At 39.7% G+C, this 26,212-nt stretch overlaps 1 protein-coding gene across 6 annotated transcripts in view; it reads right to left on the bottom strand.

Moving 5' to 3' along the window:
* astn1 (astrotactin 1) overlaps positions 1-25,298 on the bottom strand; it is a 371,669-nt gene extending 346,371 nt beyond the window's left edge. For all 6 annotated transcript variants that reach the window (XM_044033647.1, XM_044033610.1, XM_044033638.1 and 3 more), the window contains exon 1: positions 24,944-25,298. In XM_044033647.1, the coding sequence (XP_043889582.1) occupies positions 24,944-25,259 (316 nt within the window). In that variant the 5' untranslated portion in view covers positions 25,260-25,298. The remainder of the gene's footprint in view (positions 1-24,943) is intronic.
* Positions 25,299-26,212: the final 914 nt, after the last annotated feature.

The following is a 26,212-nucleotide window of genomic DNA, read 5'->3' on the forward strand; positions in this document are numbered from 1 at the left end:
GACTGATTTTAGTTAAAAACTGTTGGAGCTTTCTCCTGTTGTCAGTGACGTTCAATTGGTAAAATTGTTAATAAAGTCATGAAAACTGCGATGTTAGTGGTGTATAAGGGGAGTGGCGATGGCAGGGGGAGTTTGAATTCATTAGAACAAATAATGCTTAACAATAAATTCAAAGTGATAGGCCTTACTGTGTAAGCAAAACTTTGTAGACCTTGTTTAAGCTGTTACACTGTGATTTGGCTTTTTTAACTGCAAGATCTGAACGTTCTTCAGTCAAGTTTAGATTACAGTAAAACAAAAAACATTTTCAAATGGCTAGGGTTGCATGTCCCTGAATAATTCTCAGTTTCTCTTCCTGGTACTTTGTGTACTCGGATTGATTTCCACTCAAACTCTGCTTTTTTGTTCCCAACAGCACAGCTCATTGACCTTAATATTTCACTGTCATCACTGGGGGAAGCTGATTTTTTTTTCTCCCCACTGTGAGGTCCTGCAAGCGAGAATGCCAACATTTTAGGCAATTACAGTGGTTGGAAAACAGCATCAGTATGACTAATAGGTTGGTAAATAATCTGAATGGAGACAGGCTGCTGGCATCCTCTTTGCTCATTAGGAGGGAACACCAGACAATTGTGACCAGCAGGTTTATTCTAAAGAAGATTGTTGCAGAAGAATTAGAACACAATCCCTCCTCATTTTGCCAGTTTTTGGCATCATTCAAAAGGCTGTGTGGAAATGTGCACTGTATGTACAGGAAATCAATGTCAACTATCCAAACTGTGCACAAATCAGTTTAAGAGAAGACTTTCCTAGAATTCCTGTGGATCTCATCCAAAATTTGAATACAACCCATTACAGATACAACAGTAAGTTCTCATTCGATTCGAAAGTCATTTGATTGCACTAGAGGCAGCCCATAAGTGCCAATATAGACCATCACACAGCAATAGTTGTGTTTATCTTAATCCGTTTTTGTTGGGCTATGTATTTCCTACAGCTGCATGACACAATACGCATGACACTATACTATACATTTACACTTGAGATGTGCTGCATCATGGCACACGACCTCTGCTGCCACCCACTGGCTTCATTATGACCTAAACCATAGGTGATGTTCATGTCTCAAGACTATCATCACAGCATTTGCTGCCGACATGCATTAGCATGTACCTCACAATATTCAACAATATTTTTTTTAGGAAGGCCTAATTTTTAGTAAGTATTGTTTTTATTAGCCCTGTGTGTCTGTCTGTTTGTGTTTCTGCACTTGCACTTGCCAACACGACAAACAGCGGCTGACAGAGGCTTGTTGTGTGTATGGGGTGAAGTCTGCCATCTCTGATTGCCTTGTTTGATAAGATTTAGGTATATAGTCTATATTTTAGAAGCGTTTACAACAGGAAAAATGTACAGAACATTCAGCTAAAGGGTGGTGTTTGGTAAAGCAGGAGGCAGGATACTCTCCCGTTCACTTATTGTGAATCATCTAAAGCAGTGGTTCTCAAGATGTTCACACCAAGTAGCACCTGAGAAAATATTGTGCTCTTGAAGTAACACCGTTATCGCCAATGTTAAAATACAGCGGTGTAAATAGGCCCAGCAAAGTAAGTAACACTGGTGGTACATGTACCACAGTTTGAGAATAGGGCTGAACGATTTTGAATAAATTGCGATTTTATTTGCGATATCAGAGGAACGGTAATTTTTACATAATTCTTTTAACATTTAAAATTATTACCATGTAATATGTGCAGATCTGTGAGAAACAGAGATGTTTTCTTCAGTCTGTAGAGTAAGAGGTGTATAGATCAAGACAGTAATTAATTTAAAATGATATTTTGGACACACATTTTGGCTTTAACAAATATTGCGCCTCCTGCCCTTTGAAAATTGCAGTAGGCTGCATTGTGATTTCGATACAATTTCGATTAATTGTTCAGCCCTATTTAAGAACTACAGATCTAAAGCTTTTAATGGAGGGACCTTACGTCGGCATTTGTGCTCTCACATGAAGTGTTTCCAGACAGTTTGAGGGACATGTTTGGAAATTTGAAAGCATCTTAAACTTGTTACAAACTAAAAGCACATATTTCTGTATGTTGAGCTAAAGTAATGACTGCACATTAGAAGAGGACGGTGTTAAAGTAAAACGTCTGGATGTAAAAGTGCAGAACTCCATGTGAGCATCAGACAAACTACAGAAAAGCCCTTAGCACATCAGAAACACACGCTAACAAAAGCAAGTGTCAGCAGGCTTTTAACTCACTGGTTGTACAATCAATGGAATCTATAGACTGTAAAAAAATTGACATGATCTTCCAGTTAACAAGGTGAAGCCGAAGAATTGGAGTAGAAGAAAAATGTAGCTACCTGGAAATACTGCATCGTTTTTTTTTTTGTATCACAGCATTATCACACTCAAGTTTTTGATGCATCAGCACAGATGTCATTCAGTGGGAGGTAAATGATAATCGTCACACACTCTGTAGTGAACCACAGAAAAAAACACCTCAACACTAGATGAACTCCATTTCTAATTCTCTTCAGTGGATGCAGTGCACTACCTAAATTGAGATGTTTCATCTTCTGACAGCTCTCTTAAGCACCATGAGAATTCAGAGCAAGTTACTCTGTTAGTGTCCCAATGACTAAGCCTTGACATTTGCAGCAATCCCTAAACTGCAGTCATTACAGAGCCATACATTCACATATAATGACTCACAATGAGAGTCTGGCAGAGCTGAGAGACAACGGTGGCACGGTGCCGTTAGCAATCAGCCCCGGCCGCATTCTCCAATTGTGTCTGTGATCTCTAACGAACATTCGCTGCCAGCGAGAGTTCAATGCTAATGGAAATGTCTTCAGGTTTTTACTTATTTATTTATTTATGCTTGCTTGCATGACGATGGCACAGGTTACAAATGCTGTCACGAAACAAACTGAAAAACATATTTTGTTTGCATACTCTCACACAAAATAATCCATCCTCTGACACAACCTGGGGGCAAAAGTGCGGCTCCATCCACTACGATGATTACCATGCTATACATTTGCACTCTCTCTGTGTTACTGTGACAGCCCAAGCCAAGCTAACACCACATCTGTCTTTATTATGTCCTCTATTTGTCATATTGCACATACAAATTCTCATTTGTCTGAGTCCCGGCCTGTGCTCTGCTCTGTTCTCCATACACACACAGCAACGAATGCAATGTCACAGCCAACTTTTAACAAGCCACATGGTACAAAATCACAGTGTGCGACGCTTTGTTGCCGAGGTGCTGATGTGTTTCAAAAAGTGGCACAGAAAGTTTCATCCTGATTACGTTGTTTCTTACGCCATATGAGAGACAATGAGGCTGAATTTATAGTTAATTATTTTTAGATGTAAAAATAAATGCGTAGGTGAAGTTACATATCCCCCTCCTTGAACCTTTCCCTGAAAAGTCTGCTTAATTGTTGAAGCGAAAAGAAAAAATGCGTTGTGTCTTTTCGGCGCATCCTACCAAGCTTTAATCAAATGTCAATTTCAGAGCATTTGGCCTTGTTGCTCCCTCGCTTTCTGTTTCACAGCTGATTTCTAATTTTACTCCCGTCCTGCTGGATTACCTTCATCTACTTAATGGCTTCCTGATTGCGTGTCGAGTTCTTCTGTTAGCTTTATTAAAATTTCATCTGCAGTAATTAAGGAAAGCGGCACTTCTTTTCTTGAGGGCTGCTCAGGCTGCTGAAATGTAGGCACATTAATTAAACGTGATGGTTTTGTAAATAAAGCAAGCTGTGGTTTATTACAATCTTGGCATTGAGTGTGGAGAGAATGCTCGGAGACCGTGGCATATTAATAGAACACACTTGGGCTTTCTTGTTTTTGTTACTGATAATTCTGAAATACAAAAGCGACTTGGAGCTATATTCATTCTGACAATTGTGTGGCGGGCTTTGATTTTTAATATACCTCGGAATTGAAGGTGTACTTCTTCAGTAAAGACCCTCAGCAAACAGTCAGCTTACCTTAAGGAACTTGAAATGTTTTTTCCTCTCAGTGAAAACAAACCTTCTGACAGAGGAGGGAGAGTAAGCCATCGTTATGGTGCAGGCAGCTAGAGTGAAGTGTGGTGCAGAATGCAAATTTGAAAGCCGCTTTACTCTCTCCCAAAAAAAGGGAAGGAAAGAAAGAAAATACAATATCTCAGCTTCAGCTGTGAAGACAGGTCGTCTGTCTTCCTCCTCTGGGCCAAGACGATAACATCTGTTAGCACATATGGCACATCAGAAAAGAGTAGGTTTGTAAATCTGGCACCAACAATGACAACAAGGAATGTGGATGGAGGACAAAAATCATATGCTGATTACAACCAAGCCAATATGTCTTGTGTGCTGTCACGGCATGTGCAAACATACGTAAACGCTGAATAGAATCCCCATGTCCTCTGCTGCTGCCGCCTCGGCCACCGCTGCTCCTCTGAGAGCCGCCTGTTTTGTAGATCAGATATTGAGTCCCATTGAATTTAAAATGTCTGTCCACCCCTGTTTGATGTCACTCTCATGTGAGGACTTGCTGCACGTGAAACTATAAATTAAAGGGGGGGATAAGAATCAGGAGGTAGATATGAAGGAACTCTCAGGACAATCTATATGGAAACAAAGAACTGCTTCTGCATTCAGTGGACAGGATGTGTCTTAAGGTCCTGCTGGATAAACAGTAATGGCCTTCATCTTCTTCTATTCTGCCCTTCACACGCCAAATGGCCGTATGTTTTGAGACCAGCAGATGCTCACCAAGCCTTCTACAGTCACGGCAAAAGTCCATCAGAGCCAAATGCAGGGAGGCAGGCATCTTGTGCTTTTTTCACACAAGGTCACTGTGGTCATCTAAGTATTTATCATCACCAAACCCCACATCGTTGTGAATTCCCAGTGACTGCCATGCATATTAATAGTTGTTTGACTCCATTTTTATAGTTTTGGAACCGTTACACCCAAACCTTCGGGTATCCATTGACAAATTCCACCAATGAAACATTCATCACAGCGTATCCCCAAGCCCATTCTACACTTTCAGTATTTCATTGCAGTTTTTTCCCAGAATATTGTCAATAAACAACACATTAAAAGGTAATTTAATATAATGGATCATATTAGTTGGCGAAGTACCCGAAATAACAAGCCACCATATCTGCCCATAATATGTGACTTTGAATGCAAGCCAATGAATTCACTCCAGACGTGCAGACGGATCATTTATTAGCAGGTTTAGAATTCCATGAGCACCAGCGGTGATAGTAGAAAAAAAGGAAACAGAAAGTGGTATTATCCTCTGGGCTCAGTTAGGATTACAGGAACTTCAGGCTACTTTACCCCCCATTCATCTCACATCAATCAGGACAAACTGTGTGTGTGAGAGCGACTGTGGAAGTAAAGTGTGCAGAAGAAAGACAACAAAGGGAAGTCAAACTGGAGCTACAGCTCTCCTGGCATCATAATATTCAAGGCATTGTTAATTTCTAATCTTGTCCTAGTTAAGGACAGATTTCTTGTCGCAGAAGCAGTAACCATGGTTACAGATTGAAGGTGAGGGACAGTTTCCTCCACACTGACATCTCTCTGCAGCTTGACACTCAGTGTCGGCATGCCTTTGTGACCAAACTATGACGCATCAGTGTTACAGTTCAAAGCCAACCCATGAGACGTAACGTAGCGACCACAGTCCATCCAATGTCAGAGATTTTCTGGTCTCCAAGCCAAACGCCAGTGTGAGGTGATGTCAACGCCTCGATGCCAAACCGTCTGCAGACTGAGATGATGGTTTGCTCCAACTCACAGACATACCAACACATACTCAAAGAAACTATTAAAACTCAATCATTTGAAAACATTTCTCTACAGTTCCTGACATTTTATGGACCAAACAACTGTTCAGTTCATGGAGGAAATAATCAACATTTTAATTAATTACAAAATAATTGTTAGCTGCACCTCTGGCCCTGGATCCCACCTGCCCTAACGATAATTAGAAATGATGGTAATTGTTATACGTGTGCTGTTAAATTAGAAAAAATGACTGACAGCTTAAACTGTTGCAGCGGCATCAGTGGTCGTAGGCTGGCAGTATCACACTATGTCATCCAGTGTCTGGACATTTGTCCACATCATCGTCTTGGTTTCACGATTGTATTCTGGATAAACCACCCAAAAACAGTGTGAGTAGCTTCCACTGTAACGATTTTTTGTCTTTCTAGTCTTAACAACCTCATCTTTGGAGGAAACCGAGTGGGACATAATTAACACTCTAATGATGTTTTCTCACTGGCTGCTGTCAGAGAAAGTGAGAGATATTAAGTTGGGAGCTGGTTTTAGAAAAAAAAAAAAGCCACAGCCAAAAAGTGTACCCGCACTTGGCTGCTGGCTGGTGAGAATATCCTATCTCCAAGGGAAAGGCTCGCACAGCCAGTGAAGGCCTGCAGAGAACAAATCAAAACACTGACACACTCAGGAGGTGTAAAGAAACTATTAGAGAAGGAGGCTGTTTAACAAAGAGGGAAATAAATGAGTCATGGGCCAACACAGAGCCACAATGCTGTCCACGCCCTGACAGTAAGCCTTGCTGATACAGCATGAATTCCTGTGGTGCTTTCATTGTGTATTTATTGGACACAGTAATTCACTTTTTTTTCTCAAAAAGGTCAACACAGGCTTGTAGTGCAAAATAAGTGAATGCAGTGCAGCTAAGATGGTGGTGTAATGCTTCAATCAAATGGTCTCTTACAGAGTGCGAGCGGCCTCAGTGTACACATTTCACCCGTGGACAGATGCTCAATGCTTTGCAATGGTGTTTCTGCTCATGGACACAGCAGCAGTAAATCAGAAATGTTTGGGCATTTAGATACTGAGAACTACTTTATCTTACAGCTAATTACATTATCGCAACGCAAACAAAGCCAAGCTTCATCAGCAGCAGCAGCAGCAGCAGCAGCTCCCCTGCCCCCGGATTTACAGACACTTATCAAACAGATAGAAAGGCTCATCTGCTCGCTCTATCTTTGATTACCCTCCCAGCTCCAAGCTTCCCTGCTTCCCTAACTCATTGGCGTTGCATCTCTTGAATTGACCTTGTCTTTCCTTCCATTTATTCTTCTCTTTTCTCTATTTTTCATCCCTCTCCAACACATCAACTGTCTGTCACCGGCTTTCTTGGTTGTCTTGTGTCTCCCTCACCTGCCACCCTCCAGGGCTTTAATCATCAGTTTAATGTCAGAACCTATTTAAGGGATACACGGAAACACACGAATACACGATCACCCCCTGCTGGTCCGTGATCTTATACTTCCAGCTAAGTAGTAAGCGAGTTGAAAGGTATGCTTGACAAGACGGAGCCCTCCCACATGCAGCCCGCTGAGCTCCCTGAGCATATGTTAGCTTTCTTTGCATATATCCTTGATTTGCGAGGTGTGATAAACATATCTTTGAGTTCGCAGTCACTCGGGCTGCCACGATCACTTGAGTGAGGATGAGTCGCAGGCAGATGTGAAGCTGACGCACAACTTGGTAAACATGGGAGCAGCTCTGTGATTGTTCGTGCAGGGACTGACAGAACAAGGACACCGAATTAGATAGGGGATGCCTTTGAGGGAGGAAACCTCATTTCCTACTTGATAAATCTTAATTTAGAGTAGAGTATTAAATTATTTGCTTGATTATAAACGTTAAAAATGTCTTTATTTGTGGTGTATCTATTATCACAAGGTGGCAACAGCGGCAACAGAGATGAAATTTAAGAGATCTCTTAAATGCATCTTGTTAGCTGCTCCTGTTACCTCAAAAATATGAAAATATGGGTTTGGTGACAAATATATCTACGAATATCTACATTTTCATTAACAAATTATAGTGCTCTATAGTCCCTGCCAGTTTCACTCGCCAGGTGTCACTACTTCACGTCTCCTCACGGCGGCGCTGCTCAAATTAATGAGGGGAAACTTTGGTAGAAGCTACTTGGGTGAAGAAGAGGGGAGTTTACAGTGGGATGATTGCGGAGAAAGCTACGTTAATAGATGCTCCATTTCTCCAGTTCAATACATAGACTATGCACTTTGGTCTCTATGTTGTGAATACACTGAGAAATCCTGTACTTTCAACGTTTCACAGGCGTTTCGTTTTCTTAGATAGATATCATAACATAATGCTATACTGACTAGACTGTCTTGCAATATTATATATATATATATATTGATTATCACTGAATCGTTGTATCATTATATTATTGATATTGTGGACCATGTTGCTGGTATCATATCGTGAGGTTCCCTGTGATTTTCACCCCTACTGTAAAGCCTGCATTACCTTCAGCAGCTCTCATGTACCAGAGTTAAAATTATTTAAAGAATAATGCCAGAAAATATTCATTTGTAGCAGTTCTGCTACAAATGTCAATCCCTAATTTGAAGGACCCTATAATTTCATACCAATTAGCTCCAAACAAACATCTGCAGATAACCTTGCCACTAAAAATACAGAAATACAAACTTTGCAGGTAGAAGTTGATTTAAAGGTGACATCAAATGCTTGTATCACACATATATGTTAGTTGTTAGTTATGGAGGTCTACTTACATATATTAACTTGTTTTCATGGTTAAAAACCCCCTAGTTGCTGCAAATGAGCCAATCAAAATATCTCCTCACTGATGCTCTCGTCAGCCGCGCTGTTTCAGACCAAAATCACACCCCCAGAAAGTGGCCAGCCAACGAGAGCTTTCCCACTGTCCTGTGATTGGCCAGGTACCTGGAAGTGACGTAATTGGTAGACCAGCTCTCAGATACACAGCTCCCCCTCTGGCACGGTGGATGCAGCAGCTACAACGAGAGTAGTTCTTTTTCTACGGTTGAATGTACGCAAACGGATGTACCCGGACTAGTGCCTGCACCAGGAGGAGCTACGGTGGTGAGAGGAGTGGTGAGGTATACTGATGACAACATCAACCTACGGAAGTGCCGATCCGCTTCGCAGAGCCCAGGAAAACTATTTTCTCAGCAGTAGCTGAATTGTTTGTTCTGAAACTTTTGGGTTTCATAAACGAGGTAATGACGCAGATACACACACAAACGCAGCGTCCGGCCTTTAATCAATTGCAGCTACATTGACAACTACCATTTACTATCTCACAAAATGTGCACAGCAAAAGAATAGAATTTAGAGTAAATAACGGGTGTATTTTAACACAATCGACTGCACATCATGAACATAAAAGAAGACACAAGAACTTGACCTGTCCATTGGTTTAAAATTTTGCCATAACAGTCACCCAATTAAACCTTTGCCTTTCTTTATCCCCCCAAAACCCCTGCGTCATTGTCCAATTTTGTAATAAACAGCCTCCCCTTTTACCACCTGTATGGTTTATAGGCGATGAGCTCCCCCGAGGGAGTGATCTCTGACAAATTGGAAATTCACGGCCATGTAAATATCTCACTGACATGGCACGGCTGGCATGCTCTCCACATTTACAGCTGTCTGGCACAAACCTCGAACACCGGCCTAAGGCCAATCTTGACATTGTGTAAAAGAAAATGATTAAGTCCCCATTAAAAACCACTTGGTTTTAATTTCCTGATGTTTGACAAAGTCGGCCATGACAGGTGGCTTTTGGAGCAGCTTAGAGGTAGAGCGATTATTTAAGGAATATGTATAATATCATCTTGATTAAATCAATCAACAGAGCTTTTTCTGTCACTGCACCGAGATTGTGGAACTATCTTCCACTGCATGTTAGACAGGACCCTTCACTGTCCACTTTAAAAAATTAAAAACCCATTATTTTACTCTTTAGCTTTCGACCAATATATATAAATATAGTTTTATTGTATGGCTTGTTTATTTGTGTTGGTTTTATACTTTCTACAGTATTTTATTGTTTTATCATTTGCGCTTAGGTCTATTAGGTCTCACGGTTTTATATGTTATTTGTTTTTTGTTTTTTTTTGATGAACAGCACTTTGTTTCAGCTGTTGTTGTTTTTAAAGTGCTTTATAAATAAAGCAGAATTGGACTGGATGTCAACAAATGAATCAGTATATTTTATCAGATGGAGGAAAAAATAACATTTACTAAATCTGTGGGTTAAATAATCTGCATCAATTATCTTCCCCCAGCTGCCCTGATTTTTTCAAATCGGCGACAATAAAAACTAGGGCTGAAACAATCAATGGATTAATCGAGTAACTATTTTGACAATTGATTTGCAGATATTCTCCAATTTCTTTTATTTGCTCGTCATGGTAGTTTTAGTGGTAGTTTAATGAAATTAGAAGGAAGGTGCCGTCTGTCTGCTACACGCAGTCACATATCAAAATTGCAAAATCAAAATCGTTGAGCCCTCCAAGAAAAATCTTGATGAAGTTACACTTTTGAGTGTTGAGCAGTTCCTGTTTGGTCATTGCCGCAAAGATGTCGGTAAAAACATGTACTTATTCTCCAGGTCGTTGTTGTGTTGTGTTATAGGAATAAGAATTGCTGTTTGAAAAAACACTGTAGATAATAAATAAATACTATTTTCTTTGTTTTGTAAGTCCTGGTGGATGAAAGAATAAAATAGCAAACAACAAAGCTTAAAAGTTTAAAACAAAAATTTCAGTTTTAGAATAAAATGCCATTAATTTCAGCGTATTAGCACTGCATCAAACAGCAAAACACATTTTTATGATTTCATCCTGGTGACAGCCTGGACCAAAGACTATTATGGAGTTGTTTAGTCTCGCACATCGGAAACAGAGGGAGTTTCTCCAAATTTGGCAGAAACAGTTTACTTGGACTTGAAAATGAACTGATTAGATCTGAGTAACTAAAAGGTGCCTGTGACCTTGGATTATAAATTAATTTGCTAATTAAGACAAGACTGCGATGCTATAACACTGTGAAGTGATAACAATTTACAAATATATACGGTCAAATGTCTACTTTGCTGTGATGGCATAATTTTCTGTTTCTGGACAATGTTCAACAGCAGAACTCGGGAACAGAAGGCGATATTGGAGGCAGTGATTCCGGATGATCTGATTACCAAGGAGCAGAAGGGAGTCAGGTCTTTATCAGAACGTTCTCTCACACATGCATTATTTTGCGATGCCCTTCATGGTCATTTAGTCGACAATTAGGCCGGATTCCCGATCAATGCCGCATAAGAGGAATGACGATGATGCCGAGTATGGCTGTAATCATGAATGTGAGCCATTTTGTAAAAAAATTAGGTGTTGGCAGTGGCAGAAGGCAGGGGCCACTTGCCAAAAAGCTGATTAAAAACTGACTTGAGTTGATATGTAAAAGACAACTATTTTTGTTTTGTTTTTGACTTTCTGTCGTTCACAAAGTATGTGTGAAACTATTTTTTGGAGTTAAGGTTGAGTTTAATATTCAATGTTTAATAGATTTAAATACTGATGGAGCAGGTCACCATATTGCAAGGATGAGTATTTGAACTGTTCCCAACATGTGCAGTAACATATTTACATATTTCATTTCCATAGAAGATAAAACAGTCCACAAGTAGAAGGTTTAAACAGCAGCCTTTGGGATATGCTAATTCTGATTCACATTAGAAAACTATTAATTGCTCAGACCTATTTAGTTGTTCTACTTTTACAAAGCCTGCAACTTCAGTCAACAACAGTCAAACTAAATTGTTAAAAACTACAATTCCAAGAACGTGTCAGACAAGACACATTGAGGTCAAGGTGCACAGGAACAAATGCTAGTCTTTTAATTCACCCTTGACCCAGGCTCCAGTTCAGATATAATTTTACCTTGTTTTGATAGTGTTGAGAACAAACCGGGGGGGAAAAAAGTGAAAGAAGTGCCCTATTTTGGGTGATGACGGGTTGATCTTAAGCAACCATATATTTCCCTGGATTCAGACAGAGAGAGACTGACATAACAAGGTCAGGAGATGCCAAAGGAATACTGAGATGTGCCAGTAGCTAGCAGCAAATATCAAACAAGTAAACTTTACAAACAAAAGCTTGAGAAAGTCTTGACTACTGGATGAACCTGCATTTTATGAGTGAGATGACAGTCAACAAGGGATGCTCCAATTGATTAGTGACTGACAAATATTGGATGATCTTTACGTCCGATCATCTCACCTTGTTTGTTTGTGGTCATAAAATCCTGAAGCCAAAGTAGCTGACTTAACATTTGTGTGTGTGTACTGGCATGGTAGACTGGCCAGTAGATGAGTGAGTTTACTCTAACACAAAACCAAATATGTTATAAATAAGTATGCAACTGAGCATGGGAAGCAGATGTGATATAATGCCAGGATGAAACATCAGTCAGCAGCGAACTGATCGCACGTGGATTGAAATGCTTCCGGGCTGCATACGTCCTCCAAATACCTAGAGTTTTTGGTTTTGGGTGGTGGATTCTGTGATTGCATCTGATGATGTGTTCTGGACAGATTGGGATTGTTCAGACTTTTGCACAATCTGAACTTGACTAGATAACTCAGTATGGATGTTCATACCAGGTTTGAACAGGGGCTTAAGGACGTATAACCAGATGCCAGCTGCACTACTTTGAAAACCAGCTGCTCGTTAAGGCTGGGCGATATAACGGTAGTAAGAGTTATACCGGTATATTTTTGAAAAAGACATGTAGTTAAGAGACAATACCGGTATATTATATATTATTTTCATGTCCCACCCATGCTATGCATCACGACAGACATTTGAATGAAAACGTAGCGGACATGGTGAAGAGTGAGCAGTTGGTGGCTAAGAGAAAGAATAGTAGCGCTGCTATTTTCCTAAATAAAAGGTGTACTTTTACTGCGATACATTTTTCTTAACCATCTTCATTACTCGTTAATACAAAATAAAAGTTGAGCTGGTGACCTGACGATAGTTTAGAGCGGCACCAGCTGTTAGCTGCAGATTTCGGCTCCAAGTGGACTTAAAACACACCAGCGGCTCGTGGTTTACCGTGTCCGACACAGAGGCTCTGGTCTCCGGGTTTCAGCTTTCAGCTGTTTCAGCTGTCAGCTGAGTGGCCAACCAGTGAGCTAGCGAGCTAACCCATTTTGTTCAAAATATCGCTATAATATCTGAACATCTGGACATGAGGCCACTTCTTTTCAAAAGAACCAGCCAAAGGTTTAACCTGAGGAACTGATGCTGATCAAACGCAGCTTGATTTTATTTGTATTGTATTTTAGCTGAGAAACAAGAGTTTTTACACCTTCAGGGAATCAAAGAGTTTTGTGCAGAGTTTAGTCAAACTAAAACTAACCAGCCGTCTACACTGACAGGTAAAATTCGTTACTGCCTTTGAAATGATGTCCTTCTCGTCGTCACGCCTCTCCCCAAGGTTGAGCAAGTGACAGATCGAGGCCAGCCTGTGATGACACTGGCAAATTAAGATGTATTGCTCTTACAGGATGATGAAATCGGGACATCAGAGAGGCAAACCTAGAGACTATTCCTCCATGTGCTGCCTTTAATGGAAGCTAATCTGAAGAACCGCAGGGGAATCTGTTTTTCATGGGCGTGAATTTCTAAATGCTTGTGTGTGTGTGTGTGTGTGTGAGCACGTAATGACAAAATTCCTCAATCTTTCATTTTGTTTGCTTAAAGAACTCCCAAAGGAGGTGTGTACATGGGGTTCCATAAATTACTAAACCCTAATCTTAAAACAAGGATGAAACATATTTCTCGCTGGTGTCTGACTGTTTGTCCAGCTCCTAACGCTCTCTGTGAGCCTGCATACAGATTACAGTTCCTTTTCTCCCCTTGATCTCCCTCTGGCCTGACAGCCTAATAAAACACACATGGGCAGCTGTAACATTTGAGAAAACTATATCAACACGTTGCAAGGAAGCAGGGCCAAAACAGGCTATGTGTGTTTGAGTGCGCTTTAATGTTGCTGCCATGATTTATTTGTTTGCATCTGCAACAGGGCTGACTTTCTTGGGAGTGAGATTAATATTAGAAATGTTTGCCTGTTTCATCACGGTAGCAGTGCCACTAAAGATGGAGAAGAATCTGTAGAACCGCTGTGTTACTCGGGCTGGGTATGGGTTTTTTTTTTTATACTTGAGTTTAACATGAGTTTTGAAAGCAGTCCAGTATTGAAAGTTTGCAATGTTGACACAGTTTGTTGAAAGAGATGAAAACATTTCTCAGCTATTGCATCTGTCGTCAATAATATCACGATACGGGGGTGACAATACGATATACTCGTCGGATTGCGATAAGCAACTCCATATACTGGTATTTTCCCCATCAAAATAGTCTACTTTAACTATTTCAACTAAATCAAATGCACAAACACCGTCAAGAATACTTCTATATTAATAGAACCTTTCAAAGAATTGATACAGAATCAAGCGTCAGAATATTAAGATATATTAGTGTATAACCGAGTAGAAATGGACTCATTTGTTGTTTTTAATAACCCACATTTGATGCTCCATTACTAACAGATCTGTCTTCAAACATCTGAGAACAAATGACTGTTTTTTGTTCTTCTTTACATGTCTAGTGTTTCAGTGACTTGGACTCCAGCCCTCATGATTCCAACATGAACTCAAGCATTGATTGCATTTGGAGTTGAAGATGAAGACTACAAATTTATTTGTTGGTTTCTGTTATTTTGCATACAGTAATTTGGCTATATATATATATACACACATATATATATATATATATATATATATCTATATATACACATATATAGATATATATATATATATATATACAGAAACAAAGCCAATAACAAGGGTGAGAGGATGAAACTGAAACTAAGTTGGCCCTGAGTTGAACAGTATTTGATGATTTGATACTTTATTGCTCCGTCATTGTAATCACTGTTCAGTTCGTCAGTGAGAGTACTTTTAAAAAAGTGCTACAGCAAATATCTGTCTCTCATTCCTCTTCCGACTTCTCTCACTGCGGCAATAAAAATGCCACCTTTCTTTAGAACTCCTGTCTAAGCACCCGATCATGTTGCCGTGGAAACCATTCACTGCTTTCCAGCTTCTTTGCCTCTCTCGTTCGCTGTCTCTGCATCTTTTTGCTCTCCTTCTGTCTAACTCTTCCTGTTTGCCTTGATCTCTGCTTGATATTTATCACAGCTTTACCCTCAACACAAGGACAATAGAGGAGGTGAGAGCTGTTGTGGTGTTGGTGGTAAATCAGGGTGCACGGCCTTCGCAAATCTGGCCCAAAGCACACCGAGCATCATCATCACCATCATCACCATTCACACACGGCCGGCACAGCTACCAGAAGCAATATGGACTGAAGCATCTTGCTGTGTCTAGCGCAGCAGGGGATTGAACCCTTTTGGTTAAAAGATAACCCACTCTACTGCTCGATCCAATCCCGCCTCAAACCATGCATCAAGTGAGCTGATTCCTCTATAAAAAAAAAACACAACATCCACAAGTTAGAGGCCAGAGGATATGAAAACAAGTCGGTGGCACTTTGTTCAACCCCATCGTACTGAAGAGCATATCAGAGCGATGATGCCACTTTGACTGAGACAAAAACAGAGTCAGAGGTCAAGACGGTGAGACTGTAGTGGAGGGACGAGCGGCAGGTGCAGTTCAGTGGCCAGAGTGGAGAGTTTAGAACTGAGATGTGCAGTGAAGGAGGGAGACAGAGGTACACACACCTGAGCCCTGTGGTTTTTAAGCAGAACAGGCTGCAAGTGAAGTCATTCCATTTAAAAAAACAATTACTTTTGGTCTGACAAAGCACACTCAGTGGTCTTAAGCTATGCTCAAAGCACGTGACTGATCTGATCTGTTATACAGTACATCGGCAGTAACAGCAGCAACACTGAAGGCCACTGTGTGTACACAGACGGGCACAGAGGAGTAACACTGGCTCGGTGTGTGTTGGAAGGTGCAGCAGCAGCAACATAACAATTGTCTCCACTGAAAGAACACAATGCAGTGTAACACCATAGCAAGACATAGACCAGATGGGAAATGAGGGAGAGAGAGAGACAGCGAGAGAGAGAAGCTGACACAAATTGCTAGGCTGTGACCATTTCTTCAGCCACTGTCACTCAGCCTGTTCAGTGCAGTAATGATTCACTTTTCCTTCTGCCTTAACATTCCGTAAAAAGAACAGAAACATATGATGATTGAGGCTATTATTGTAATGACGGAGATAAGAGTGAGTCAAATCATGATGATTTGAGTGTGTTTTTTTAGTCAATGTTGCAATTTGATATAGTTACAGAGTTGAATATCTGTCAAAATTATTTATTTTGTGCCCCTATAGTGTCAAACTAAACTTATACAGTACATTGTGCAGCCCTATATTTGATTCTGGAATGAAAAATCACACACTGCAGTAGCATTTTCTTTGGGCTTCATAACCAAAGACGGCAGAATGTGTTCTCAGATACTGTCTGTTCTCCAGATGAGTGAGTGTGATGAATACAGTCTGCAGCAAATATCTCTCTCTCGTTCCCTCTTTCTAGTGGACTATAGTCGGGGTTTAGTGCTTCGCTGCCACCGACTTGTGTAATAACATCATTGCTACTTTACATGAGTGAGGGCACAACTGCTCAGCATAGCAGTGTCAAAATCCATACTGGGGGGAAAATCTATACCAGTCCACTTTCTTTAGCATTTACACACTTCACATCACTTCCAGTAAAAGTTTCATCAGTGCACCGAATGAGAGTCATAATCCCAGCAGAATTTCGAGAAAAGGATAAAAACTGGGAGTTGGAATGGAGCGAAAGCAAAGAGAAAGAACTTCACACTTCTGTGTGAATAACATCAGTGGAAATGACAATTATAAAATATATGGATATATTCCCTATGTTTGCACAATAGCCCCTAGAGACAAATCAATCAAAGGTAGTAGGGAGAGATTTTCATGTTTTTAATGCTACCTGAAGGCTGTTTTTCATTTGCACTTGGGTCGGGAGCATGAGGAGAAAGGTGTTTGTATTTAATATCTAAATTATACAATATTTTCATTAAAAATACTGTTTTTAATTGGACTGCAGTACAAGACGTAATGCATAGATTGAAGAGAGTGCCTGGTAACTAAAGTTTAGCACTGTTTTATGTATTATTTGTTACACTTAGATACAGATACAGGAAAAAGAAGAAGAAAGAAATCGACTGCCCTCATTTCTAAAACTCAGCAACGACGTCAGTGATAAAAAAACCACATTGTTTGACCTCTACCTCCTTTAAATAAAAGTGATATCTTTGAAGAATATACAGTAGTTAAAGCAGCAATAGCAACCAATCTAATGGTTGAAGGACTTTTGTCTATGTATACATTACTGTATAGTGGTGGGAATCGTGATACGATACGTGATAAATAGCCACAATCCTACAGCTGAAACAATTGCTTGATTAATAATCGATTATTAAATTAATCCACTACTATCAATCTACTAAACTATTTTGATAATTGACTACTCGGTTTGATACTTTTTTCATGATTTCCTGGTTTCTTTGCTCCATATAACAAAGAAATCCTTAAAACTGAATCAATTTGGTTTGTGGACAAAACAAGACATTCGAGAACATCATCATTTCTAGGTTTGACAGACACTGATCAAACTTTATTAACGTTTTCTGACATTTTATGGGCCAAACGATAAGTCAATTAATCAAGAAAATAATCAATAGTTGCACGTCTACACGATACCAACAATATTACGATACAACGATTCTGCGATCATCAATATATTGCAACACAAAGTGATAGACTATGATATCTGTCTAACTGAAGAAATTTAAATTGTTGCAGGTTTTTTCTATTTATTCACAACATAGAGAAAAAAGTGCATAAAGTCTAAAAACTCCCTCTTCTTCTGCCAGGTAATTTCCACCCAAGTTTCCCTCATTCATTTGAGCAGTGCCGCCACGAGGAGACATGAAGTAGCACCACCCGGCAAGTGAAACTGGCAAGGATTGTTTATTTTTGAACGCCTTATTTGTTCATTAAAATATTGATATTTTCCCTGGTGTATTGATTATCATATTGTACAAGGAAGGATAATGTTACACCACCAAATTCCATATTTTGACCCACCCCTACTGTATATACTGTAAAAAAGTCATTTACACTGCACCTGTGTCAGATAGGGAAAAAACAAGCAATCACAAGTCAAGGACTGGGTAAAGAGACTCTAATTCTGGAATTTATTGCAGCACTGGATGTCCTGTCAGCACTGAATCCCCTAAAAAAAAAGTTTACGAAGGGCACAATGCACTCAGGACTCATGTAAAACGCCACTGGAGTTTAATAGCCGTTTCACTGGCAGCCGTATAAAACTTTCTGCTGCATGGAGTTGCATCAGCCAAATTATTGATCCACAAAAGCCCAGAAAGCTTGAATGAGAAACAGTTGAGCGCCGACTTCCCTCCATGAGCCTCTGGCCCAGATGTTCAAATAACCGCAAGCATAAATATAGCTTAAATCTCTCCGTGGTCAATGTTATTACCTCACCTCGTGCACAATATTTATGACACAACAGCAAAAGGGTAAATTTTTAATGGCATATCCTTGCTTCTCTGACACTAACGAGAGGCTGCAGTCCTGCAGCTGAAATTTACTGTCAGTCACAGAATCCCCCTATTTTTAAATTGCCTCTGTGATGCTTACACAGTGAAGCAATTTGGCAAGAAAAATATGAGCTATTGTAAAAGGTGGGGTGATTTGGGGGAGTGGATTTCAAATTGTGCGCGGCCCATCACAGAAACACATGCATTTTAAAACCAGATGCATTTCTCAAATGCAATCCTGATAACTTCCCAATATGAGGCAAATGGACATGTGGACATGAATAGAGGACTGCACTCACCAGCAGGACTCAGCTGCTGACCAATGGGGGTACAGTGTGCTATAAGCTGTAATATTGTACAGTATAATAATTGACTAAGGTGTTCACAGTGTCAAAACCCACTAGTGTTACAGTTATGCCGTATTTCCACTGGCTCTACTTGCCTCACCTCACCACGGCACAGTTTAAATAGCGTTTCCACTAGCATAGTACCTGGTACCAGGGACAATTTTTAGTACTTGCTCAGCGGAGGTTCTAAAAGCGTGCTGAGTAGGTACTATGCGATGATTGGTCAGACTGTCGGCCACTGATTGGTCCTAGTGCCGTCACAGGAAGAGACAAAAAATGCCGAAATGTAGATCAGCATAAAACGACGTTTCATGCAGCTGTGCAGTGATGACTCCGCCCACGTTGAGTGGGTACTTTTTTTGTAATGGAGATGCAACCTAACCGTGCCGTGCCGAAGCAAGCCAGTGGAAATTAGGCATTAGTGTTATCGTTGTACTGTCAAACACTGCTTACCTATAGACTTGAAAGAGACGGCTCATTTTTATGGTATGTGTGGTTGTAGGAGATGCTGATAGAGCCAGCAACCAACCACAGAAATGATCACAGCCACTAAACACAAGCCTCACCTAATATAGAATATGTTTGCTGCTTTTTCTCACTGTTAAGACATTCTTTTCTGGCACTACAATGGTGTTTGTGTCACTTTGAAAAACCCCTAAGTCTCCCGCACCAAAGTCCATAGAAAAAATCTGCGTTTTTTACATTATGACACACAATAGTCATTGATCCATTGCTGCCTCATCTGCTCATCAGTAACTTCAAATGTGGGTCTGGGTCTTAAGTGTTTGAAAACGGGTTCTGATTGACCTACATGACACAGAGTAACTAAATGTGGCAGCAGTGTCCCAGTAGCTACTGTGTTAGTGCAAGCTAAAAACAAACAGTTTCTCAAAGGACTTTAGTGTTTTGTACTGGAATGAGATTAAGTCGGGAACATGTTCTTAACTCATCGTGAAGTTTAAGCTTTAACGTTTCAGCTTGTGTACTTGCTGGCAGACATGTTTTCAGTGGGAGTAAGAGTCTGTGTATCATGCTGGAGCATACAGGGAGCTGTAATGTGCTCTATTTGTAAGCACATTATGTTTTCTGTGTGCTTACACACAGAAACCGGTGAAGGGGCAAAAGATATGCTGAGTGCTGCCCTGTATCTCATTAATCATAAAGTATGTGATGCAAGTTTCATAAGGTCCTGGAGTGATCTGGATCCTTAAGTCCAAAATCTTGAAAGAGTTATGTACTCTTACAAACAAGAATTCACCTTATTACAAGTGGAGTGTGAATGTAATTACTGCCACACAACATTTAGGCAAATGTATACAAAGGTTCTTGATTGTAATTCAAAGCTGGCACCTTTACTTTCCCAGAGCAGGGTTTGTTAAATGCTTTAAGAAATCAAGTGGCCAAACAATTGAAGAAAAAAAAAAATGCAGGCTGCCCGAGGGTTTATGTTTGGGTGGAGCAGGGACGCTTGTTGCACCATGAATGTGAATTTTTTTTTTGTTGGGCTCCCCAGTGTGAATTTTCATTAAAAGTTTTCCCGCAGAAGAATGCTGCATAACAAAATGTCAGACACAAGTTCACACTCATTAATATGCACCGCCAGTCTTGAGACATCTATTGTAAAGTGCATTTGCCTTAGCTTATTTCCCTGCACTCTGTAACAAATTAACTTCTATCCAAATTAGGCCTTTAAACAAACTATTCAAACTAGTCAAAGAAGTGCCGAGGACTTGTGGTCCAACACTCCGTAATGCTGCAAACTTCATTAGGGATCTTTACGGGGCTATTTTACAATATCGATATGGACATTTATTATAATAGACATAAGAATGTTTTTGTAATTGTGTACGCACTTTTGTCTGTGTGTGTGTGTGTGTGTTTGCTTAGGTACTAAAAAAAATGGGCCTGAATCAATCTATTGTGAAAATAGCTCCACAGGGGTTCACACAAAATCTGCTTGGTCAAAGTAGAAAAAATAAAGAAAATGTGTTTATGAAATAAACTGGAATAAAACTGGAATTCTGAAATCAATATCTCTCTTCTACCTGCTCCAGTAATAAAAATCAAAAACTATCAAGTTTTGTTCGATTGTTGTAAATCTTTTTATTCTTCACTCAAATATCTGACACCAAATCAGGAACATAACCAAAACTGGTAGCCAAAAAGCATATTACTAGATTAAAGATGGCAACAATACCCACTGCTATCCATGTTTTACCATAAAACAAAACACTTTTTGTGTGAAATCCTATCAAAATAAGTTTAGCCTCAACTTACAGCTGTTGTTCTTTTGGTCAAATCTGTGTTAAATACAATCTGACTGACATTTGATCACTGATGTTGGTCTCTCAATCTCAGGGCTCTGGCAATAAATGTAGGAGAAACTTTTATAGTATCCTGCAATACTTCCTCCAATCAGGAGCCACAACTCCGCAAAGAGGTGGAGTTAGCCAGAACTTAGTCAGTGTGTTAACATGCATGTTAAAAGTCCAGTTTTAGTCAAACTAGGACAATAATTTTCTTAATTAGTTTTCTTAATTACATAAAAATGCGCTAGTATCACTAAAATCGAGCTAGTCCTAGTCAGACTAACATACCAGGATAATGCGATTCATAGTCTGATTACTCCTGCATGTATACGCTTAGTCGGACTTGAGTTAGAAAATTTTACAAAATTTCTCTCCCAATGTTTGACCCGGAAGTAGAAGGAGACGGTGTGGAAACTGCATTAAGAGCGAAAGCTACGGAGAAGACTCACTTTTGGACTTTTACTGACATGTACAGCAGGCACAAAACATACTGCATGATCCACCTTGTTTTTCTGTGACGTAAAGGTCAAAAGGAAAATTATTCAATACGCACTAGCTTATAGAGACATACAGCACCACCTACGGAGGTGGATTCAGACATACGCGGCTAGATGTTCATGTATACTCAGACTCGGCAAGTTGTCAGATTGCCCGTCTTAGTCAGACTATGGTATTATCTCAATTAAACTATGCATGTATATGTACTGAGTGATGTGTCACAGTGAAGATTTCTACATATTTAACGTTTGTGTTGTGGTCGCTGATGAAGCTGCTACTGGATTTTACACATGAACTGATATAAGGGAATTCAAACTCATATTTCCACTACATTTCGACAAAGCTTTGGAGTCATTGACGCAAACGTTTGCTGTGCATTTATGTCAGCCACGCCACTGTTTACAAGCAACACATTCCCCTGAAATTTGGCAGGCAATTACCTGATAATTGTTATTTTGAGATTTTCTACAGGCTTTGTACGGGCACATGCTGCTTCTGCATAATAAAGAATACAATGAAGAAAGCTCGACAGGTCATAAGGAACGGTGTGGCAACAAATACATGGACAGCTTAACAAACCTACTTTTTAAATAATTTTCTTTTTCTGAATTATGCTTACACAGAATACTAAATAATTGCTGCTGAACCACCAGCTCTCAAAATGCTCCCACAGACACATATTTGACATTGGAAAACACACAAAGCCGAGTGCTCACAGTCAGAGATGCAGAGCTACACCACAGACTGACAAAAACAGAAAAATGGTAGCTGTTTTATTCGTGTGTTTCGAGACATTTCCAAACATGCTCGCACTATCAATCTGTTTAAAGCTGACTCAAATGGGAGAAACAGTGGCAACAGCCACGTTTCATTAAATATTAACCCATAATGTGCAATGTCTACAGGGTTGATTATACTTCTCACAGCAGGTGACTCAGATGTAACTAACAGCAAAACTGCAGGACACTGGAATCATCTAGGTTTTGGAGATTACAAAGATTAAAGACAGTTCTAACTGAAACACTCAACAGAGCACAATTCCATGGAGCAAACAGAGCAGTTTGGCTTTGCTTGCTAAGTACAGCATTAGCACAAACAAAGTATTTAGTCAATGGAAAATAAGACTACTCATATTCTGAATAAGAGTGAACAGATGAACAGTAATCCACCAATTACACAACACAATGAAAAGCAGTTACAGCTAAATTTGTCTCATACCAAAAACAAGCAGGAGGGACTCCTGCTTGAGGGGCTAGAAAGACAAATCATGATCTTTTTGTTAAATACTTGTACACAAAAATCAATGAATCTGAATCAAGCTATTATCTTGAAGTAAACTGTAAATAAAGCTGAGGACATGAAATATCACTATTGACTACATTCATTAAAAGGTCAGATAATATGTTAAATTGTTCTTTTCTTTCCGATTTACCAATAAGAATATCAGAGAAATTAATAGAACTTAATGCTGGGATTGTGTGGGGCTACAGGTTAGCGGTCAACTGATATGGGTTTAAGTGTGGCCGATGCTAATGTGGCTGATGAATACGATGACAATTATATTTATATGTATATATTTTTTTTTTTTGACATTTTCTTTCATCCATCCGATAAAGTATTAGCGTTAAAATTATGACAAATAATGCACATTGTTGCTTAAACCAAATAAACACCTACTGAATGACGTAGTCATCGATCTCCAAACTGTGTTTTGTGTCCACACTGAGATTCACTCATATATTTTAAGAATGATTTTAAATAATATGTTACAAGATTTAATAATGACATGATTGACATGATCTAGTTTGTGAAAACAAAGATGTGTAGGTTTAGATCTGTTCAACTTCTAAATACTGACAAATGTCTGCTACATTAAAACTACTGTCTTAGGAGGTCACATGAGGCTGATCAACACACGACTTCCCACTCTGTTTAGATCTGTGTCATTATCATCCTGCTCTGCACACAGGAAATAATTTGTTTCATAACAATACAGATAGAGGCAACAGAGCAAGTAAATTGACACTTCGGAGTGTGACTGTAAACACAAAGAAAACATATGCAAAAAGTTTCAGAAGTAAATTCTACTCCTCACAAAAAACCTGGTCGTTAAAGTAACTCAGGGGCACAAATAATGTGAGATCTTTTCTGTTGAGGAAGAATAATAAAATATTAACTGATTATTAATTGATTACTAAATTAATCGTCAACTATTTTGATAATCGATTAATCGGTTTGAAGCTTTTTTCTTTTTTCTGAGTGTTTCAGCTTCTTAAATGTGAATATTTTCTTAATTTCTTTGTTACATTTCTTGTAACAAAAAAATCATTAAAAGTGAATTTCCAGGTTTGACAAACACTGATCAACGTTTTTAAACATTTTCTGACATTCTCGATTAATCGAGAAAATAATCAACAGATTAATCGATTATGAAAATAATCGTTTGTTGCAGCTCTAAATAATAATAACATCAACAATGACCAAAATAATTGAAACTTCACATAATAAACAAACTTCAGCTTCAGCTGGCCATGAAGTGCTGCGAGAGGAGCTTCAGCACCATGGACAGCGAGAGTTGGGTTCAGCACCATGGACAGAAACCCAGCAAAGTTCACCACCCCTTGCCAGAAAAAGCTCCACTTTACACAGACTTAAAGTAAAGCTGCTTTTTGTGAAGTCAGTCAGTTGTTTCAACACAAAACACCAAAAATAACATGGAAGGAACACAAAGTTACCCGTGGCAACAATGTAACAGCAGCAGGACAGCAGCAACGCCTGTAAAGTTAGTTGTAGCAAGACTAGCTTTGTTGTTGCTACTCACCACATGTGAGCTGTTACACGTGTGTAGGTTTAGGCAAAAATAATATGTAAAAAGGACTAAATATAACTACATGAGACAGGCGAAGTAAGTTTGTTAGCATTGGGATGCTAAGTGGCCTGTTTTTGCAATAATAAAGAGCAAATTAGGATTTAGCCAAACACACTGTTAAGCTAATTAACTGCACCTGTGTGACACATTTTGAGAAAAAAGCAGCTCATTTTATGGTCAGGTCGACTGTTCGTTCTTGTTCTTTTGTGACATATATGCTTTGTTTTTATCCCAAAAACAGTGATAACATGCAGTAGCCAGGCCTAAGCTAATAGACTGATGCTGCGGTGTAATAATGTTACAAAACAGTGATGAGTTGTGGCGGTTTGTAAGTGCCTAACGAGCGGCGTTAGCAGCGCAGCGAGTCCCGCAAAACACTCACCCAGGACGAAGAAGGGCAGCTCGGTGTTCTCCAGGTCGTCCACCACCACCACGTCCCCGGGAAAATCGTTCCTGACGGAGAAGAGCAGCTTGGGCTCGGAGGCCGACGGGCTATGCATGATGCTCAGGTCGTTCTCCCGCAGAAACGGCAGCGCCGACACGGTGACGCTCTTCATCTTGCACTCGGTGTCCTGGCCCTGGTCCTCGTCGCCGTTGAGACAGCGGACGCGGCCCAGCAGGAGACACACGAGCCCCAGCAGCAGCAGCGGCAGGACGAGCGGTGCTGTCGGCCCCATGTTGATGAAGGTGCTCGCCATTCTCCGTGTCTCCGTATCCTCGGTCTCTGTGCCTGTCTGTCTCTCCTCCTCTCTTCTCTATAGGCTGCGGAGCGGAGACTCTCAGCCTCTCAGAGCAGCACAGTGAGCGAGAGGGGGGCGTGACTCACCGGAGGGCTCTCCCGGTGTTGGAAACACACGCCTCTTCTTTCCACGTGATTGATTTATTGATTGATTGATTTTTTTAAAAAAAAATAATAATAATAATAATTGTCATTATTTTCTAAAATTGAAAGAAAGAAAATATAAAACAGCATGAATTCTGAGTTAAAAGTCAAAATTATTTAATCTCAGAATTCTGACTTTTTTCTTTGTTTCCGTTTTATTTTTACATAATTTTCTGCCAACCGATACCAATAATCAAATGTTAGGGCTGCAACTAATGATTATTTTCTCAATTAATAGTTTGGGCCATAAAAATGTTACAAAATACTGATTGGTGTTTCTCAAACCTGGAAATGATGACTGTTTTGTCCCCAAACCAACTCAGTTTTAACGACTCCTTTATTACAGGGAGCAAAGACAAGCTGAAAACTCTGAGAAAATTGTTTTGATTCTTTAAAATTAAATGTGGAGGATAAAAGGGTTGAAAATGGATGGATGGATATTTCTTTAACCCTTAGTGCTCACAATGCACCCATGGTAATGCACCCTCAGGATGTCCATAAAAAACACCTTTAATGGACATCCTGGGGGTGTTTTTGTTTATAGGTCACATATTCAGGCTTTTTACTGTCTTATGCGTTTTTGAGTCAAAGAATAAAAAATAAAATTGTGAAGAAGTCACAAAATAGTAATGTTTTTGTTTGCTGTCTGTTCATAAAAATTAGCCAATTGAACTTTGAACTGTGACTTATTTCCAAATTTCACAAATTCAATCCGATTTTAAACATTTTGAGTACTTTTCGAGATAGGCTTTGCCTAGGTTGTGCTGA

Source organism: Solea senegalensis, linkage group LG1 (genome assembly GCF_019176455.1).
Source record: "Solea senegalensis isolate Sse05_10M linkage group LG1, IFAPA_SoseM_1, whole genome shotgun sequence".
Taxonomy (NCBI): Eukaryota; Metazoa; Chordata; class Actinopteri; order Pleuronectiformes; family Soleidae; genus Solea; species Solea senegalensis.